This window comes from Crinia signifera, chromosome 6, assembly GCF_055691185.1.
Source record: "Crinia signifera chromosome 6, ASM5569118v1, whole genome shotgun sequence".
In the NCBI taxonomy this organism is placed as follows: Eukaryota; Metazoa; Chordata; class Amphibia; order Anura; family Myobatrachidae; genus Crinia; species Crinia signifera.
This window is the reverse complement of record NC_139222.1, coordinates 209,853,173-209,875,927: the sequence shown is the minus strand read 5'-3', so window position 1 is coordinate 209,875,927 and position 22,755 is coordinate 209,853,173. Positions and strand designations below refer to the sequence as shown.

The window sequence follows — 22,755 nt, the reverse complement described above, 5'->3', positions numbered from 1 at the left end:
TATCTTAAACTTAAGGCATACAATCAATGAGACGGGCGCCGTGCTAGGAAAGCAGTACCTAAAGTTTTATTAGTTTCAATAGGGTTAGTATGGCTAAGACCACAGGTTCATTACTGAAAGCATGATAATGACCGGATATGCAACAGTGGGCAAACACTACATTTATGAGGCACAGTAGCGATACTGTGGTTTTACACACCCATACACTACTCAGACATCTTACTAAAGCAACAATCTACACTAATAGAAAAATAGACTAAGATAGAAAGCTTGTTACCAAGTCTGTAATCGCTGTAATTAAAAACATGCTAAGTATTTTCCAGCATCATCATTAACGATGCTTGTTAGCACAGCTGCCTTATTAATTCCTCATCAGCGCTGTCTTTTTGCTGGCTGCATCTTCTTTCAGACCCACCTCCTTCCTCCACATAACGACCTCGGGTGTAATTAAATACCAGCTTTTGGCAGGTCGCTTTAACAATCCAAGTACAAGTTTCATTAAGATGTTTATTTTATCCCTTTCAGTAGCATCAACATATTTAATTTGTCAGGACTGTCCATGTAGTTAATAAAAAAAAAAATTAAGAAAAAAAATATATATATATATGTGTGTGTGTGTACAAAGATACTGTAGACTAGCCAATGTTAGCGTTTTTTTTTTTTTTTTTTTTTTTTATCAAAGCATTATTGGATAATGATTGATCTTCATTAACTATTTTATAACCAGTGCATTTTATATGTATATGTAACTTTGGGCACATTGACTGTTTCTTACCCAGAAATTGGGCATTACACTTAACGCTGATTGGTGTAGAAATGTTCATGTAACACCCAGAAGTGATGCGTTCCACTTTGGAAATCATACCTGCTGAAATCTATTTCCTGTCATTAAACAATGAATTTACTATATTTAAGCTATTTAAAAGTGCTCTGAGGACTTGGCTACAGTGGAGTATCTATAACACCCTGCACCCATTTATTAAATACATTCCCCTCCAGAGCCCCACATCAGCAATCTCCTGGTGTTTTGTGTTTGTGCATTCGGGTAATCCTAAGGAAAATGGCCATCATGCCATTTTCCCCAAAATAGCATGTGCCTTGGACTCTGTCACAGCATTCGGGTCTTCAAGTGACCTACTGCATTGCCGGCTAGAGAGCGCACACACACACACACACACACACACACACACACACACCACTTATATCTACAGTATCTATTACCGAATAGGGTTAATTTATAAGAAAGAGGGAAATGCAGAAACAGAGCATTGTGTCCCATCTGGAGAGGGTCATGTTGGGAGGTATGGAGATAAATTAATATATATATATATATATATTTATATATATATATATATATATATATATATATATATATATATATATATATATATATATATTACTGTTGTGCATGTTAATATCGCATTAATATCATGTTACCGCACTAGCACATTAACTGATAAACTTTTTAACAGGGGGCGCGTGAGCTGTGGACCTGCAACCCCTGCCAACGAGCAAGTAAACCCCCCTGGCATGGGGCAAGTGACACCCCCCCCCCAACATGGAGCATGTAAACTCCTGCCCCCCCTGGCATGAAGCAAGTAAACCTCCCTGGCATGGAATACATAACTCTCCCCCCCCCCCCGGCATGGAAACACATGCCCCCCCTGGCATGGAGAAAGTAGCCCCCCTGTCAACAATCAAGTAAACCCCCCGGCAAAAAGCAAGTAAATCTCCCTGGCAACAAGCAAGTAAATCCCCCTGGCATGGAACACATAACCCACCTCCCCCCCTCCGGCATGAACCAAGTAGTCCCCCTGGCAACAAGCAAGTAAACCTCCCTGGCAACAAACAAGTAAACCTCCCCTTGCAACAAGCAAGTAAACCTCCCCTGGCAACAAGCAAGTAAACTTCCCCTGGCAACAAGCAAGTAAACTTCCCCTAGCAACAAGCAAGTAAACCTCCCCTGGCAACAAGCAAGTAAACTTCCCCTGGCAACAAGCAAGTAAACTTCTCCTAGCAACAAGCAAGTAAACCTCCCCTGGCAACAAGCAAGTAAACTTCCCCTGGCAACAAGCATGAAACCCACTATGGCAAAAAGAATGCAATCCACTATGGCAAAAAGAATGCAATCCCCCCTTGGCAACAAGCATGGGACCCCTGGCAATGAGATTTTAGGTAAGCGGCACTTATGTGCCTATCAGCGCGATTAATCGCAAAAAATGTATGCGATTAATCGCGATTAAGAATTTTAATCGTTGCCCACCACTAATATATATATATATATAGTATCCAAAGGTCCGGCACTCCCAACAATAGATCACAGCTTGGACTGGTGCCTTCACAGGGTAATGGTGTGTACACGCGGTGCGATATGGCTTCCGATGTTGCAGATATAGTGAACATCGGAAGCCATATCGCATGCCGATTGTGTAATTTTTAGGGCTTGCGAGCTGCGATGCGCGCTCCCGTGTGAGCGGCAGGCAACACTATATCGTCTTTGTGCCTAAACATACTCGCATAGCTCCGGAGGCCAGAGGGGCTTCTCCTGGGGCTGCAGGGCTGATGCGCAGTGACCCGGAAGTCCGCCGTATAGAGGAGGGTGGGGTGTGGCCTCTGATGTATGCATGGGGGGCGGCGGGGGGAAGCTGTTGCTGTGTCGCAGCACCCTGCCATCTGTGCCCCTGCCCGGCACCTGGTGACAGGTATCGGTACTGTCCTCTCCTCTTCTCTCCTTCATGCCGTGCTCGCATCGCAAGTCATGTCGACCGTGTGTACACACCATAAGTGTAGGATGCGTGAAAGGTGCGGCACTCAGCTCTTCATAGAAGAAAAACACCAACTACTGTGGTTTGCTGGACAACATTTCAGTTGTATTGTATCCAATACAACTGAAACGTTGTCCAGCAAACCACAGTAGTTGGTGTTTTTCTTCTATGAAGCACTGAGTGCCGCACCTTCCACGCATTATATATATATATATATATATATATATATATATATATATATATTTACATATTAAAAGGCACCCCGCCATCACCATAATCTACCTGCTGATTTCTGGACCACACAAACATATATATATATATATATATATATATATATATATATATATATATATATATATATATATATGTGCAAGATCAGGATGGCACTCAGTGAATCATAGACTTAGTGGGGGGTGCAGGGTCCTTAAGGTTATTTTAAGACAGAACTTACCCAAGCCTCCGTGAAGGAAAGGAATGGACCAGCACTCACAGTTAGATGAAAGAAAAAAGTTTGTATTCAGCAGTTACAACATGGTGTACAGGCAGGCTGACCCAACAGCCGTTTCAACTGGAAACCTTTCCAGTTTTCATCAGGGGTACATCAATGCATTAACAGACTCGTTTAAATAGCATAAAATAAGGCGCCAAGCCCGCCCTGCTCACTTCAAGTGGGGAGCTGTCAATCAGCACCCCGCTACTGAGCATCCAGCGCCTGTCAGATGACGCTGCCAGGGGGGTGTGAGGTGCGCGTCAGAGGGGAATCCCTGTGACGTGAGCCCGTAACACAAGATTGCCTTAATGCACAGAAATGTGAAAACTAGTTATACAAAACGCGTGTGATTATAGAACTTACAATAATGTGAGGACAAGGTACCAACACCGTGAGGGGATGGATATATATATATATAGTGCACGGGCTTGTAACAGCTTACGGACGGTGCCTTCACTATGATAATGATAGGCAGCGTATAGGTGCGGCACTCGATCGGCTTGTACAGCAACCAAAGAACCACACAGCAACTCCGATGCTTGTCAACGTTTCAAAAAAAAAAAAAAAATATATATATATATATATATATATATATATATACACACACACACACACGTGTGTATATATATATATATATATATATTTTATATAATAACCTCAGTTTGCACCATGATAGTATAGATAATATTAGGGTTTTCTAGAAGGTTTTTTTTTTTTTTTCTCACATAAGTACAAATGTTGCTGGATTCTTTACACAGATTTACATCAGATGCAAATGATACATTAAATAACACACTTCACTAGGGACGAATGTGATAATTAAATGCTACACTGTATTTAAAGCAGGTGTAGCAGTAAACACAATGTAACTTTCTTGTAATTTAATACAAGAACAGTGATAAATCCCTGGTGTACACTGGGTATAGACCTTTTAATGTATACTTTTTATTTGGCTGAAAGGCACAAAAAAAGTTCCAAGATCTTTAATATTTTTTGGTCATAGACCCAGATCCAAGTCCCTAGAACTCATGTTTAACTTTTAATTAAGAATATTTGATGTTATAATAATTTTAGTACAATTAAAGGATGATTCCTCTAACGCAGGGATGGGGAACCTTCGGCCCTCCAGCTGCTGTTGAACTACATATCCCAGCATTCCTTGCAACAGTTTTAGCAGGGCCAAATACTAAAACTGTAGTAGGGCATGCTGGGATGTGTAGTTCAACAAACAGCTGGAGGGCCGAAGGTTCCCCATCCCTGCTCTAACTCATTTGTTACCCTGAATAGTGGGATCTCCTCTTCTGAGACACCTTTCCTTTTGTGTTGCAGGAGGAGACGTTGAGGACATCTCACTACGAAGACTGATTCTTGCCGCAGATGAGTGTAAACTTTAACCCACCTTACATTCAGTCTAACAATCTAATAACTTTTGATATAACTTTTGCGGAGAACCAGTTTTCTCAGAGGTCTGTAGAGAAAAAGGCTGTCCTAGGAGAGGAAATCCTCTAATTAAGATAAATGCAGTCCCAATCCATATCTGACTATATACTGGGACATGTAGTTCACCAATAGCTTAAATCAATATATTCTAGGGGAACAAAAAGAGTCCCAGTGATATTTGTACAGTTACTGTAGGGTAGCGGCTAGTTACCCTTCGCTGTAAGGATCTGGGGAGGAGAGGGGGTGGGGAGAGGAGCACACAGGGCCTTGTTCCTTCACTACCCACACCACCACTGGTTGCCTTTAGTAACTGTAACCAAAGTGAGCCTGCGAGGGTCCATTTGGGTCCCTTGTTCCAACCTTGCTCCTCCTCTCTCAGCCACCTCTCCTCCTCATGTCCTTACGGCGAAGGGGAACTAGTAACAACTGTTACTGTCGCTCTTAGAATCTCCCCATAGCTTAGAATCTCCCCATAGATACCCAAACTTGCGTTGACCAGCCTGATACTATAGGGACATGGCAAGCTACAGGTTTTTTATGTCATAGTACAAAGGCCTAGTCCTGTGCTTGTCACCAATTTAGCAAACAGAACTAACCTTCATTATGTATATTATGTAAACATTGAAACCGCTGGACAAATGCAAAAATCCATGCAAATTTTTCCAAAATAAATCAATCACGTGTTAATTTTTATGAAAACCATAAAGCCAGAGTTATAACATGTATACGAGTAACAGAATGATCTCTGCTGGCTGCTGGGTTAGGGTCCCGCATGATTTTCAGCCGCAAGCAGATCAGCATTCACCGGCGGGTCCCATTTCATAGTCCATCAGCAGTGGTGGTGCACTACCACTTGCTGCAGCACAGGCTAGTAGGTACCAGACAGGAGCTGTCCTGTCCTTACTGTGGGGGCGATTCTCTAACACAGAACTGCGGTAAAAACCCCATTATCTGGGGTTTTACTGCATTTCTGTATGTTCTGTCCCCCCTCCGCAGTGTCACCGCTTAGCTGGCGATTCCCTGCAGAAGCCTATGGGCTTCTTACCGCAGCGCTGTGTGACGGATCCATCACGGATCCCTCCCAGCATGCTCTAAGGCCGGCACCGTGATCTGCACATGCACAGATGGACTCGTGGGTCACAAACCCGGAAGTCCAGCACCGGCGTCGCATCGCAAGGGACAGCTCTTATCGCAAGAGCTGTCCCTTGCATTAATGACCTCATATGTTAGAGAATATGCGGTCATTAAAAATGCTGCGAATGTTAGAACATCCCGCCCTGTAAGTGTTATCATTGCTCCAGGGATAGGGCCAATTAAATCTGTAGCAGCAGCAAATGCACAGCAGAGCTCCATTGGAAGAGCAGCAGTCACACTTGGATCCTGCGGTGAACTACTCAGGTGCTGCTGTACATGCAGGTGCCCCTTCATGGCTTGAAGCCCAGAGACAGGCTACTCCATTGCCTCTTGGGGTTACACCCCTGCTTAAAGCCTTTATGTGTTTTTGCTTGCATTATTTGGTTTCAACGTTTTGTTTACCACTGCCTCACTGTAAAGTGTAACCTTTATAAAGCATTATAAAATAGGTATAAAATGCCTAGCGCAATGGCAATAACAAAATAAGGGGCATATATAATGGCATGCATTTACAAAATGTACTGCATTATGATGATTGTTGTAAGTAGTTACAGTGCACTAGTTACTTTATCTATATCTTCTCCAGGAGATGCTTGAGGAAAGTCCACATCAGTGGTGTGGTCAGCAGGTACAGTAGATGCTGCTGAGCATCTAAATTAATTGAGGATATGTCCTGATCTAGAGGCAGGGTAGGAGAGAACCTGGCCTCACTGCAGCCCAGCTCACAACAGCATGTGTCTGGCTGAGGTAATGGGGAGCCCCAATCAGATCCATCAGATCTGGGCCCGTGTAATTATTGCCCCCACCCTCTCCTATCTCGGCACCACTGCCTAGGGAGTAAAGATGGGAACTTGGCATTTGGGACTTGATGTTACTATAGATGTTACTTGACTTATAAGGCCACAGTGATTGCAAATATCTTAAAATAATGAAAGGGAAAGGCACCACATCTAGGTGGAATGTAATGCTAATTTTTGTTTACTCCCAAATTGTTTGGTTGTCTATTTCTGGTGGAGGCACCCGATTGCTCCATGCTCCATAGTGGAATAATTCTATTTCAATAGTCTATGCTATGAATTTATATGCATGCATGCAAAAGTGTGACTCATAGGCAAGGTAAAAGGAATATGGGTTTTTAGGTCGACAGTGAAGGTCACAGTCAAAAATATGACCACTATTGGTCAACAGTCAAAAGGTAGAAACATCAAAAAGGTTGGCATGCATTAACAGGGCCGGTGCAAGCCCTGTCAGCACCCCAGGTGACCCCCCATCCCCCCTCACTCTGACCCATTCCAGGGGGGTGTAAGGGGGTGGATGCAGGCGCCGCCGACCTGCTCAATGGCACGGGGCAGGGGGGTGCAGGTGCCGTTTACCATGAGGGGGATGGCACTGGGCAGCTACTCCCAACACCCCCCTCCTCCCCGCAGCGGTAGTGGACAGCCCTCCTCCCCCCGGTGGCACTAACCAGCTTCTCCCAACATCTCTCCCCCCTTCACCCTGCAGCACAAACATCTAAGTGCATCCACAAACCCCCCGCGGTCTGGAGGTGGTGCGGGCAACACTCACCTGGCTCCAGGGGGGGGGGGTGCAGGCTGCAGTGCCGTCCTCCAGTGGCCGGAGCCCCAGGCAAATGCCTAGAGCTGCCCATTAGGCTGACATGTGAAAAGGTCAACACCATCAAAAGGTTGACATGAAAAGGTCAACATAGAAAAAGGTCAACATGAGTGTCTCATTTTGTTTGGGTGTGTATGTTGACTTAGGTGCGCTTGTCGTGCTTTGGGTCACGGTGTCTCGCTGCACTCAGCACACTATTATATTCTCCCTCTATGCATAGTGGGATGGTGAAGCATGAACAAGTCAGTTTTAAAAAGAAATCATGAAAAACTCATGTCGACCTTTTTCCATGTTTGCTTGTGTCGACCTTTTGACCATGCATGTAGATCTTTTTCATGTATCGACCCTTTGACTGTCGACCAATAGGGATCGACCTTTTGACTACCGAGTTCCAGGTAAAAGTTGCATCAATGAGAATCCATTTCTTAAATAAGTGGTTCTCAAGGACCCCCTAACAGCTCATGTTTTCCAGGTCTCCCAGAATCATGCGTGAAATACAGTAACAAGCGTTACCTGTGATATTTAAATAGTTTCATTCAGTAAATAGTACATCTGCTGGGTGACTGGGAAAACATGAACTGTTAGGGGTCCTTGAGGACCAAGATTGGGAACCACAGTTTTAGATTAAGTCAGACAGAATAAGCCATATGGGGTGACAGTCCACCTATCAAATATGCCTCTGTCCCAAAAAAACAACGGTTTTCTATGTTAATAGGCTTAAATTAGCTTTGTATGATAATGAGATTTATTAACAGTTGATGAGAGATAAAGATAAAGAGTGATAAAGTACCATGACCCGTATCTCTCGTCAAACTTAGGTAAATCTCCCCCAAAGTGACTGGACACAAAATTCACAAATTCTGTATTCAGAGTTGCATGTATCGTACACGTGATCCTTGATCATGGAAATATAGATCAGGGGTGTTTGTGCATAGATGGGGTTATACCTTACTTGAAATACTTACAAGACTGTTGAATAACTATAGATGGTAGAGGAGGTGCAGCTGCTTTTAGGCCCGGTGGCTTGGAGGTGCCCCAAAGTAATCCCACTGCACTGTATTGAAGGGTCTCAGATCTGACTTTTTTTTAAAGTTGTCTGTTTTGGGGGAAACGGCAGCAGATTGTCGAATTCATGGCTGTTTTCTTTCAATGTGCCTCGTCCAACAATTTGCGGACTTTCCGACACTCGGTACATTGAATACAGACTGTGGATGTACTGTTGGTTCACGAAAAAAAAGGTCCGGGATTCCGAGTGTCGGGACATTACAACAGTCAGACTCCCAGACTGAATACCACCCTAATTATGCTTGAACAGTCCATTGGTCACACAGGTGCAGCCACACTGCCATAGTCTGTACAATATGCGGTTTTGCCTCCCTCCCAGTAAGTACACTGCTGTGCCCCTAACCCGGCCTGCCATAGCAATAGTTTTTGATTAAGAAATTAAATAAATAAATATAAGGGTGCAGTGAAATGCCCCCCCCCCCCAAAGCTGCCTAGCCACATGACAGCCGCAGCCTCCTTGTTTATATATGCCCCATCCATCAATTTATGCTCCCTTTTATCCATCCCTCTATGCCCCTCCCATCTATGGCCCCTCCCATCCATCCATCTGCCTATACCGCCATATGGTGCTCTGGGTGACCATCTGGCCACCACTGCCACCAAACATATGCCTATGCTCCATATGGTGCTCTGTCCACCCATGCCACCATCCATCAGCCCATAATTACCCATATCCCTCTATCTATGCCTCCACCCCTGTGCTGTCATGTGTGGTTTCTCGCTCTCCCACTCTTACTGGCTCATCTCTCTTATACTCTCTCTCTCTCCACCTGACATCCTCTTTCTTTCTCACTCCCTTCTCTTAGAAAATTAGGGGTCCAAACTTATGCTAGTCACACAGGCCTGGCCAACCTGTGGCTCTCCAGATGTTTGTGAAACTACAAATCCCATCATGCTTTGCCACAGTTTTGCTATAAGGTAGTGTTAAAACTGTGGCAAGGCATGCTGGGATTTGTAGTTTCACAACATCTGGAGAGCCACAGGTTGGCCAGGCCTATGCTAGCATTTAAGCTGCACATATTTATTTATTTAACAGTTTCTTATATAGCGCAAATTCCATTGCACAGTTGCGGTGGAAATCCAAATTAGTCACACAGTGCCCGACCATGTATTTTTTACCAGCTTCATAAAGCCATCAATAAGTAAATAGCTAATAACCACACACATGACTGTACTGCATTACTTCTAAAATGCCATGCAAATTCTAATTCTATGTTTTAAAGAAATGGTTATCCAATGTATAATAGAAAGGCAAGTATCACACGGTGTGATTTTCTTTTGCTGTACCAGTAAACGGTGCAGAGGTTGCAACATGAATACTTCAAATAATAAAGCAACTGTGTAATGTTTTGTGAATCATTTTACTAGGAAAACCATATCTTTAGAGATATAACAGCTAGATTATTTTACATACTATTAAGGTCAGCAAAAAAAATGTCGCCAGCCAGGTTCCATCATTAGTTGCAATGCATCCTGGGTACAGGGAGACTAATTAAAGCCTTAAGCATCGTTCTACCTTGGCTCATGATGGGATGTATGATGGAAGCATGTGGTGTGTCCAGACTGCAGTATTTGATGCGGGCTGCTGGCGGGTGGGAGGAATAGGTAGCTAATTCTACGCAGGAATCTTACATTGTTAACGTTATGGCTGAGCTCGTGTTGAAAAAATAACAAGGAACTGCAGGTTAATGGAAGGGTATGCTTCTCCTGAAATGACCTATTTTCAAAGGAAGCATTGTATCACATTTATTACAACGCAACAAAGGTCATCTATGCACTCTTTTCATGCTCACATAATTACATATTTATTTCTGTACCAGCACTTTATTTCTCATCTGCAGCCAGGGGAGATGAGCACTGAAACTACTTGTACAGGAGACACCAGTTAATTATCTTCCAAATATACTGTATATTGGTCTCATTTAATATCTAGTACCCTTTTTATTAGAAACTCATTTTTTGGACCCTATTTCCCACCCTCCACTTTGGCCCAGTCTACTGCAGTCTAACCCTCGCTGGTATTGACACTGTCTCCAATATATCTGTGCTACCTGGATGATATATCCTGCTTTGCCCCTTTATAAATTATTATAATACTTAAATCGTGAAAATTGATGATAAATGAATTACAATAAACATAATAAAATGGTGTCTGTGCACTTTTTTGAGGATATCAAGAGGTGTGCCTGAGGTTAGTGGGTTGGTATTCCAGTGTCCATAACAGAGGCGGAACTCTGGGAGGCAATAGAGTCATCTGCCGTCGGGCTCCTGCTGCCAAGGGGGCACCTCTCCTCTCTTGCAAGTTTTAATCAGTTAATTGAAAGCCCTCAATATCGCTTCTGTGGTGGACCATAGACATCACACTCTCTTCATTTTAAATATAATATACATATAATACATACATGCATATACACATGCATACATATATTTATATCATGAAAAAAAGGGGTTGGCTTAACAGTGCTCCCTCCTGGTGCTGCCTTTGGCCCTTATTCAGATCTGATCTCAGTACAAATTTGTTTTCAAAATGGACAAAACCATGTGCACTGCAGGTGGGGAAGATGTAACGTGCAGAGAGAGTTAAATTTCGGTGTGGTGTGTTGAAACTGAAATCTAAATTGCAGTGTAAAAATAATGCAGCCGGTATGTACCCTGCACAGAAACAAAATAACTCACACAAATCTAACTCTCTCTATACATGTTACATCTGCCCCACCTGCAGTGCACATGGTTTTGCCCATTTTGAAAAAAAAATTGTACTGCGATCAGATCTGAATAAGGGCCTTTTTCTGTGTCACAGGGTCTCCCTCAGACCTTTTAGCAATTTGGTAATAGGTAAAAGTTGGTTGTGACAACTGATTCAGATGCTCAGGGTTATAGGAGTTTAATAAGAGGAATACATTTAATAGTGACAAACAAAATATAAAATCTTACATACAGTACACACATACAGTATAACACATGTGGCACATTTGGGGGTCTATCAACATTAAGATAAAGCCAGATCTTGCCCAGGATGGCATTTGGAGTCTGCGGGGATGGAATAAGGCAGGGATGCAGTCAGAACATGCACTCGGCCAGGCTCCAAGTGGCGTGCACTGAGTAAGGTCACACAGATGTGAATGCATACAGTCACTTGCCTCTGACGCGTTTCAAGCCTACTCTGGGCTCTTCCTCAGGGCAAAGCCTTGCCTTATTTTAATAGAAGATGTGTGTGTGGGGAGGCACCATAATTTATCTTGCCTCTGGGCAACTTACACAACTGGTCCATCAACATGTCAGCTCTATTTAAAACAGTAATATAATAAGTCTCACAAGACTACAAAAAGGTTTTCATTTGTGTTTTAATTCAAACCAAAAAGAATCCCTATATTGTAAGTAGTAGTAATTCTGTAAATACGATGAATGGATTAACTCCTTATTTGCCACCAACGATTAATTCCTCACATGATAAAGTGTTTAACAGCTACAGGGTCCGTCTTAACATGAAGGCTCCCCTGCAGCAGCCTCAGTCAGGTGTGACTCCCCTGCGAGGAGAGCTGTTGCTGTGATTAATTCCTGCCCAGAGGAGCCCTTTATACCGGGAATGTATAATCCGCTACAGCAGCTCGCGCTCTCCACAGCACTTAACCCCTGTTGGTCAAGTGACACAGATACAATCATTACAGGGCAACACAGCTATCGGCAAAATACTTTGCATATGGATATGGGGAAACGGAATCATTATCTGTCCACTGCTTGCAGAATATATAATATTCTCATTTTCAGTGATGTGCCTGCGAGTAGGTCTACTGGTAGAAAATGTGTTAATTCCCATTGTAAATCTTATTCTGACCTAGTTCTGTAAAACAACCCGATTGTTGTTCTAGGCCTTGTAAAATTCTAGCGTCAAGATTGGTTCTCTAAATGGCATTTTAAAAAAAAATTATTATTTTGAGGTCAAAATAGTACCGCAGGTGTTAAACTGCATTGTACTATTACCTTCCTTGTGTCCCTATCTGCAGGCCACTTGTCATGATTCATTTCAAGGCAGTTTAAAAGCCTGTGAAATGTTTCTCGCTGCATGGAGCTGATTCATATGTATTCATATCTCTTTCAGAGAGGCGATAAAAAAATATATAACAACCAAGTGTGAGAAATAACCTCCCGACTTCGCCCCAGCCACGGAGAGTCTCTCCGGCATCATTTCTCACCGGGTCAAGTAGGAAAATATTGTCTGTTACACGACTGTTATTGCTCACTCTGAAATCACCCTCTGGAGGAGCAGATACTGAATCTTTGTGCTGAAACTCTCACAGTGGCTTCTGTACTTATGTTACTTCTATCCATGAGTCCCTATTATGCATATCACACTCTATAAATGGGCCAGGATTACCAATAAGATTAGACCACTTAAGTTTAGGCCTCAGGGACAGATTTTTCTAGGGAAGAAAAGCAATATTACTGGAGAAAATACCCAGGATACGGCTCCTTCACATTATCCGATACAAGTATGGGTAGATCTATTGGAGAAGGATCCAATTTATTATTATTATTATTATTATTATTATAGTCATCAAACAACAAAAACATGAATCATGCTATTGTCCCATTCTGATGAATGTGAGGTGGGAAAGCAGTTTATAAGTTATTTATTATCTCTACCACAAATGTACCTACGAAATAGCATTAATACACACAGATATCTATCTATCTATCTATATACACACACATACATACACACACACACATATATATATATATATATTCACACACAGTATATGCTTGATGGATATATATATAATATAATATAATATATATATATATATATATATATATATATATATATATATATATATATATATATATATATATATAGAACACACACATACATGTATACACACACTATATGCTTGATGGATAGATATTTGTATGTATGTATGTGTGTGTACATATATATATACACACACATACATACATACACACACTATATGCTTGATGGATAGATATTTGGGTACTTGTGTACTTGTGTATTATCACGGCGCCCCCGATGTTGGTTGTGCAATGTTTTAATCGCATCGCATGCCATGCACCCGATGCAATTTCGATGCAATGCGACGCGATTTTTGCCCCCTATGCGATGAAAGATTGTATAAAGGGTGCTTTTATGCACCCAAATGGGGGCTTACAATGTTAAATGCACCCCCACGCCACCCCCCATTATGAACGTGAACCCGAAGCGTGGCGAGCGCAGCGAGCCCGCAAGGGGCGGCGGTATGCGTCCTCCAACCTTTTCATACCCCCACTATCCACGTCGGCATGGAGTTGAGAATAGAAAGTGTGTGCGTCCCCTCGCGGGCTTCACAGGTATCCGCGTCCGCTCGCCACGCTTCGGGCTCGGTGGCTCGCTGCGCTCGCCACACTTTCTATTCTCAACTCCACGCCAACATGGATAGTGGGGGTATGAAAAGGTCGGAGGACGCGTACCGCCGCCCCTCGCGGGCTCGCTGCGCTCGCCACGCTTCGGGTTCACGTTTATAGTGGGGGGGGGGGGGGGGGGGGTGGCATGGGGGTACATTTAACATTGTAAGCACCCGTTAGGGTGCTTATACAATTTTTAATCGCATCGCATTGTATGGCATTGTATGCCATATACAATGTCATACAATTTAAAAATTGTATGACATTGTACAATATCGCGCGATATCGCATTGCATCGCAAACCATCGCATGCCTTTTGGTATGCAATGGGTGCCGTGATAATACACAAGTACCGATATTTGTTAAATCACTTATCTTTTATTACAGTGATAAGTGTCATTTTAGTGAATAGGTGTCTAAAGTATCTTAACTTCATGGGTAAGGTGAAGGGCGGGAAATTGCTTTATGGTTGCTTAGCTGAGCAGAATACTTCCACAGTACTTTAGCTGGACTGTCACAGCACTGAATTACTGTGGGTTTTATAACTGCATAACACGGGCCATTCTACATCCAAGGATTTTAAAAGTTATAATTTTAAGTGTCCCAAAACGGCAATATTTACACAACAGTGTATTGATCTGACTGCCTACCAAGAATACCTAGATCCCAAATTTCAGCTGGAAACCACTCTGTATTCATTGCCTTGTATAGAGAGTGGTGTACCATCTGCCACAAGCACAACCCACTTGCACAGGGATTATATGATATCACTTAAATGTTCAATCATTTAGAATCAACTAGTGCAGCAACTTTCACTTCCCATTCTGGCTGCAGGAGGTATCCTAATAGGATTCAATCTAGAGATGGCCATCGACCATCAATGTTTAGCAAACATTGATGGTTTATGACCGATGTCGAATAGTTTTGACATCGATGGGGAGAACAAGATGGTTTCCCACCACCGGTGTCAAGCTTAAACAAATAGTTTTGTTTTGCTTTTTTCCTGGGAAACGGAGCATAGCTCCGCCCAGGACTCCCGGAACGGCCGGGAGGGTCCCGCAAATCGGGTCCCCCTCCCGGCCCCCCGGTAACCTGGGCAAGTCTCCTGCATTCTCCCTACAGCCCCAGCTCCTCCCTTCCCCGCGGTTTAAAGCTCCGAATTTTGCGGGTCCCTGGGGAGGGGGCGGGGCTAAAATGGTGTGATCCACATCATTTCGCGTCATTTTAGCCCCGCCCACCATCCACGGACCTGAAAATTAATGTGGCTGCTGGTCATGGGGGCGGGGCTTAGTGACATCAGCCTCGCCCTGCCCCCGCAACATAGTCTCTTCCCGCCCCCCTTTCACTCCTCTCTGGGCTTCTCCCAGAGAAGAGTTTTAAAAAGTCGGCTAGTATGTTCTAAACAAGTAAAGGTGGCAAAATGAAGTCTGCTATACAGTAATTTGAAATAGGCAATAGCAGATCCAATTATTCAGCACCAGAAATAACAGAAATATAGAAGCTACATTCCGTTTTAATGGTATTCTGTCGCTTTAAATGTCATACTATTTTTTAAGTCATTCTCGGTGCGGGCAGCCATCCAGGAGTGTCATGCACTCCTGGGAGAAGAGGCTATAATGAATATACTAATAGATTCCAGTATTATTGGCACTATATAACACAATACACAGGGTATCCAGGAGTGTAATAAGAGATGTGCTATCACACTGAGAGCTTGCTGTGTTACACTGAGCTTGGTGCATCTTAATGGACTAATTTAAGAGACAATGTTGATAGTTCCCTGGTGTTTCAACAGCCATCTAATCTGAAGGAGCATATGAATGGTGGCCCCTCTAAATGAAAGGACAAGAAAGCATTCATTTCAAGATAATGTCCCCCTGTCACCGGCACAGCGTCCTGCCCACTCTACAGCTGCAGGAATGACTTTGATTGTCATGTCTCCCATATACAGAGACTGCTGAAATACCAGATTTGTATTATTTCCTTTACAGACAAGCAACAGCTCATAAAATCCCAGTGGTCCCATGTTAATTCCTTCTCTCTGTCAAATAAAAGTACTGACTTGTGTGCATGTGTACTGTACTGTGTGTACTGTACTTGTGTGCATTACTGTACTGTACTGTGTACTGTACTTGGGTGCATTACTGTACTGTGTACTGTACTTGTGTGCATTACTGTACTGTGTACTGTACTTGGGTGCATTACTAAACATGCTTTAGCATTCCATAAAAACAGCCTGCGAGCTGCTTGTTTTCCAGCTACATATCAGTGCAGAGACAGAATACAGTGGTTTGCCAGGTAATAACATACATACTCTACTGTAGGAATCTATGTATCAAACAAAAAGATTATTATTACCCAGGGTACACATTAGGGGATGTGTTGTCCCGGGTATGGATCATTAGGTCTCCAAGCATTAGGTCGACATGCAGAAAGGTCAACATGTGTCTAGGTTGTCATTTGTCTAGGATTACTTTAGGTTGACACAAGCATTAGGTCGACATGGGCGAGGTCAACAGCCAAAAGTTCGACATGTGGCTTTTCACAGTTTTTTTACCCGAATGTCGACACAGTCGACATTGAAACATAACACCGCGTCCCCTCGCCATGCTACGCTCGGCACACTATTTGATTCTCCCGTCGCACTTTAGTGGATGGTAGGGCATTAAATACCGCCTGTCGTTTCAAAAAACAGTGAAAACCCCATGTTGACCTTTTGACTGTCAACCTTGCCCATGTCGACCTAATGCTTGTGTCAACCTAATGTCACGTCAACCTAATGGAGTCAACCCAATGCATGTCGACCTAATGACCGTATCCTGCTGTCCCATATATCGGTCGGACACATATCGCATATGTGTATGGTGAATTGTTCACTTTGCTGGGTTATCCCATTGGGTCTTATGTATCGTTACATCTTGTCGCCTCGCTGCTGGTCGCACACGTCATCCTGCATGTAATTGTAAAAATAAAATAATATACTAAGAAAATTGTGTCATCGTTGTATGGTGAGGGCGAGGGCTTCTGATATGATATGCTTCTATTTGTCAACATAGTTTATTATTTGCAGCAACAAGTGCTGGTTTTGCCTACTAAATTGACTAGAAATAATATGAACTGGTCCTGCAAGTGACCCAAGGTGCCCCAGGGTGCCACATTACCCCGTTTGGGCAGCCCTGGTCTATCTTCTATTTGAAGCCCAACTTGAAAACAACAGTTTCACCATGCATCCGTTACCCACATGCCACCTGCTGCGGCTCGCCTCCTGATGTTTTATGTTTATCCTTACTACATCCGACCAGTACGGCAGAGTCAGATGAGTATTGCTCTGTTGCTCCGGCTACTGTATATTTTGTAGATGTGTTATGACAAGAGTCCCATTGTCAGATGTTAGTAAACTGGTCCAATATACATGTTTATATTCTACTTTGTTTTCTTGCATTTATTTTGCGAGTGCGGTAAAATGTTATACTTGACATTCATGATTCAAAAAAATATGCCTAGAGGGATGCCCACAGGATAATTATACATTGGAAGTGCGCAGCAGCCAGCAGGCATGATGTGCCGTAAGAGCTGACTCACTCTTTTAAGGGGCAGGACCACCAACAGTGTACTTGGCAACACAGCAGCTCCCGCTCCTAGCAAATGACAGGCTGTCGAGTTTATAGCAAGATATTGATTGAAGTCTCATTAAATCCTAATTATCCATACACTTTACTAAATACTAGTATTTAGCATTATTTAATAATGTATTCCAATTAGCAAGTGGTTACTAAGACTGTGGTGGAATCACGTGTGTTTTTCTTATTCATGGATCTTGAATGGCATAATAAAGATGATGTTATACAAGTGTAGCAGGACCTTGTATTGTTGTTATTGTGGATTGTAGTTACACTAATGCCATCTTATGACAATATTATGCTGTATATTGCTAAAGTATATTACAACAATGGTTTGCGGGAGCTGGCACTGTAGGGGAACCTGGTCTCTGCAGATTCCAATGGATTTGGCCATCTGTATGGAATCTGCAGGCGGCAACCCAACAGCGGCCCCATGTACATGTGCAAAGGAACTTCTTAGGCTGAAACCCAACAGTGCAGGCAAAGGGCGCAAAGTACTGAAAAGCCTTGGTACTAGGGATGCCAATCCCAGGGCATTTTTTCAATCCCGGATTCCGGGATTGGAAAAATGCTCAATCTCGGGATCCAGGGATTCGCATCCCTAAAAGAAAAACACACCCTGTCCACCCCTACATGGGCGGGCAGGTGCGCAGCAGCCGGGAGCGGGGCAGAGAAGCGCTGCGGGGGGGTGCCTGGTGCCGCCCCGCGGATTTACTTACATAGGGAGCAGACAGCAGCGCTGCGGTGATGCTTGCCAGGTAGCGGCCTGGTGACTCCGAGCAGGTAGCTGGGCAGGAGGGGAGGCTAGGAGTCGGCCAGGAGCAGTCGTCTGTAGCAGGACGCTGCGGCCTGCGCAGCGTGACGGTCAGAGGTCACGCTGCGCAGGCCGCACACCGGGGTTGGGAACAGCTGGGCAGCTTCTGAGCTTGTTCTCAGAATCCCGGGATTGAAATCCCAGACATTTTGGGGCCAAATCCCGGGATCCCGCCGATCCCGATCCCGGGATTGGCCACCCTTCACTGTGATTCCACACACATGGTAAACAGTCTATTAACATCATTAATGGATTTATTTATTGTGATGCCTCCGAAAGAATTTATCAATATGCAGCTTTCCCAAGCAACACATTTGTTTTATGACGGCGTCAACAACAAAAAAGATTTGTTTCTAGATGTGAAAATCGTTTCTACTGTAAATTACACTCAGTTTCTTATATATCGGTTTCTTTTATATATATATATATATATATATATATATATATATATATATATATTGGTTTCTTATATATCGTACACATATTCTGCAGCACTTTACAGAGAATATACTCCCGGCAAGTTTTTGGGTAGTCTTCTGCACCCCTGCAAGAGTGGGTGCTCCTCTTGTATTTTGCCTGCATCTAATTGTAGCGGGAAGAATGGGGAGACAACTACTTAAAATGTTCTTCCAGGCAGAGGGGGCGGAGCTCAAATATGCACATTTCGGTAGAAGTTAACGAGTGGGCACTATGGAGTTACACCTTGTGTGACCAACACCCCCTGGTGTGACCAACACCCCCTGAAATCCCCTAGTGACACCACTGATAGCATATAAGAATCTTTAGATGTGATCTTAAACTTTGATCCAAAATACATTATTGTTGCTGTGAGTTACCGGATGGGAAGGGAGGGGGATTGGAGGGTAGGGGAGGTATTAGAAAGAGTCCAGGGAGGGTTGATCTGTACACTAAAGGAGTATATGTGTAATGGCTCACTATAAATGAACTGTACTGTATGTGATGCATGGGAATTACGATTTACAAGTAACATTGGTATGTTATGTGTTATCTGATATGAGCGGAGGTCCATGGGGGGTGACACCACGAATTAGCACATTAGGTGGCACAAACCGTAGTGATGAAACTGTATCAGAGGCCTATTTATCAATACGCAGCTTTCCCAAGCAACACATTTGTTTTATGACGGCTTCAACAACAAAAAGCCCTTATCGTCACAGTTAGAAAAATAAAATTGACCCTCCAGCTACATGTGAGGATTCTGGCCCAGGGCGAACTTATCACTTTGCTGGGACAGTTAAGGAACGTTTAACAATAGGCAAAAAAGAAACGGAACATTTGAAATCTTAGAAGGGTTTATCGTTATTGGAAGTGGTAACAGTGTTATCGTCAGTAGTAACCCTTTGTTGTATAGGGAATAGCAAGAAAAAGCCCTATAACTGGTATAAACTCCTGTTCTTATGCTGGGTACACACCAGGACGACTAGGGCCCGATCCCCTCAATCTAGATCCAATTCCGACCAATTGGATGTAGATTGTGTGCTGATTGGGCCCTTTTCTGTCCTGGTGTGGACCGATACCGATCCGATGCGCGGTCCCGCGGGTCGGTCGTTATTGAGATCCTACCTGCTGCAGGTAGGATCTCAATGACGACCATACAGCCGGGTGCGGGTCGCCATCGGATCGGACCCGCTCACGGTGCACATCGTGAGCGGGTCGTGCCCCCCCGCGTCACCGTGAGCGGGTCGGACGAGACACTGACGACCCGCTCACGATGTGCATCGTGAGCGGGTCGCCCTGGTGTGTACCCTACATTACTGGCAATAGGGTTTTCCTCTCTTTGATAAATCATCCAATCTGCTTATAAATGTATCCGTTGTAAGATGTTCCTACAAGCTCACACTGCCTGCATTGAATTGCATTGCCATTGCTTCTGCCTCATCTGCTGATAACTCTTCCAGTCTGGAATCATATTAACCCACCTGGCCCCATTGCAATCCCAAACCTGTTCTGGCCTCACTCGCATAACCTCATTTAATTCTCAGTGCAACTCTGCCCAAGATGATCTATTTAACTCCCCAACAGATAGATATAAAAAGTAAAAGAATAGAAAAAAATCTCCATTCCTACATATAGACTTGTTTATGCTCTGTTGAAGACATATTCATATTCTATTTTCCTTATTGAGAGGGTGCCGCAAGAGTCCTTCTACCTGTAGTTTATTTACAAATGCAGCCCCCCGTAGGTTTCAATGGGGACAGTGAAATTCTTACACACATAGTTATTCAGAGCATGATTCCAATAGAGAGCAGTGGGGATCATTCTAGTTGGCTTTCTAAGTAGCGAGCCTTCTAACGTCAAAATATATGTGAACGCCACCCACCGCCTTGCGAATATCCCCTTCACACCCTTTGCAAAAACATCCATTGGCAGGGTAGTGTGCGGGCCCAAAATTATTTGATGGTGCCCTGATGGGATGCAGTTACAATCCCGGCGGTCGGGATACCGGCGTTCAGAATCCCGATGCCGGAATCCCGACCGCCGAAATGCCGACACTTTCTCCCTCCGTGGGTGTCCACGACACCCCTGGAGGGAGAATAAATTAGTGTGCCGAGCGTAGCGAGGCACCGGGCCCGCTGCGTGGCGAGCGCAGCGAGCCCTCAAGGGGGGGCGATCCACGTCCCCCCCTTGTCGGCATTTTGGCTGTCAGGATTCCGGCGTCGGGATTCTGAACGCCGGGATCCCGACCGCCGGGATTCAATACTGAATCCGCCCGGATAGTCCCCCGACGTCCACAACGGCTTTCGGAATGAAACAATAAACAAACAAAAAATAAATATTCAGTACTTATGTATTATCTGGGCTCCCATGTTAAATGCACCCCATTTTTTCATACCCCTACTATCCAACTACGCATGGAGTTGATTTTATATAGTGTGGCGAGCGCAGCGAGCCACCGTGCCCGAAGCGTGGTGAGCGCAGCGAGCCCCACGAGGGGACGCAGTCTCATAAGAAAAATGGGAGCCCAGATATTACATAAGTACCAAATATTCTAGAAAAACCACGGTTTTTGGAATATTTTGGTTTTTGGAATACACCTGTACTGCAATAAATTTAAAGATAAATCCATTTAAGCTTTTTGTAAACATAGAAAACAATATCAACTTTTTTTCCAGACACATGCAATAACTTTTGTCTTCAGCTGATATGTTTTACTTGCCTGTTTTTCATTATTTTCACTCCTTTCCAATGTCTATTCACTTACTCTAGGTTCCTCCTTGCGTAGGTGTCCAAGGTCTATTTATAGGACCTGCAAATTATATTGCATAGTCCATGCTGGCATGGAATTAAAGTACCACAGTGCCTGTTCCTACAGCAGGTATTTCTGATTTCTACATTATATACAGCAATTTTGGGACTGACTTACATGCCACCTGGACCTCAGTCTGTCTCTGCAGCAATGCTCCCATCCGGTTCCTGACAATACAGCGGTAATGTCCAGCATGGGTTCTATCCAGCGAGGTGATCATATACCTGAAAAAGATAAAATGAAGGTCACGAAAATGTCATGTTAAATTTTTCATTTAAAATATTTTTAAACGGGCCATGAGGTTTAAAATTCAATTGCCTTATGAAACAAGTACATTTAGAATGAAAAAGAATGCATTCTTCATAGCATACACATTACGTACCAGAAATACAAAATAACCCACAAGACAGCAGTGATTGTTATCATCCACATTGTTTATTCAAGACACTAAAAAAATATTTAAAGTTATACGGTATATAGAAATTAATGATCACTGATAACAAATAAAATAGAATAACGTTTATATATCAATATACTGTTTGTACTATGCAATTGGATATCTACGATGTTCTACAGCTTATTTGTTTTCATTCTCTGCTGTTGAGGGTCATTTATGAGGTAAACCCATGGGATGCAACTAAACTGCAGTATATGGATTTTTTGACACATTTCCCTTTTAGTACATACCAGTCTCCTAGTGATAAATGTTGCATATATTTAATATGGTGGGGAGCTTGTATCAGTGCTATTCCATTGCATCTCCAGATAAAATTGCAGGCAATTAGGGCTTGTTACCCATACCACAGATGATGCAAGCACATTTACCCATAGCTCCGTGCACTTAACCCAAAATCAAAAGATTAACGTGTGTTACCCATTGGATTACTGCAGGATGAAGTAGTTCTAAAATTGAATAGCTACAGGTGTTATGTCAGCTATACATCAGAACGACCTACATACGACCTGGTTGAACGAGTGAGCACGTCTGATCTGAGGGCCGGCCTCTCGACTTGCGGAACCGTGCATCGCACGCACAGTGCACACTATCCATCACACAACCTGTAGAAATTGTGCGGATCGTGTGCACGTGGTTCAGGTGTATGGCCAGCTTGAGAGCATGAGGCTTTTCTCTTATGGAAAGCCAT

The 22,755-nt window shown here is 43.5% G+C and overlaps 1 protein-coding gene across 3 annotated transcripts in view; it reads right to left on the bottom strand.

Annotated features, from left to right (window-relative positions):
- Positions 1-22,755, bottom strand: part of SDK2 (sidekick cell adhesion molecule 2) — a 561,876-nt gene that overhangs the window by 154,083 nt on the left and 385,038 nt on the right. For all 3 annotated transcript variants that reach the window (XM_083148750.1, XM_083148751.1, XM_083148752.1), the window contains exon 3: positions 21,728-21,834. In XM_083148750.1, coding sequence (XP_083004876.1) covers positions 21,728-21,834 — 107 coding nt within the window. The remainder of the gene's footprint in view (positions 1-21,727; positions 21,835-22,755) is intronic.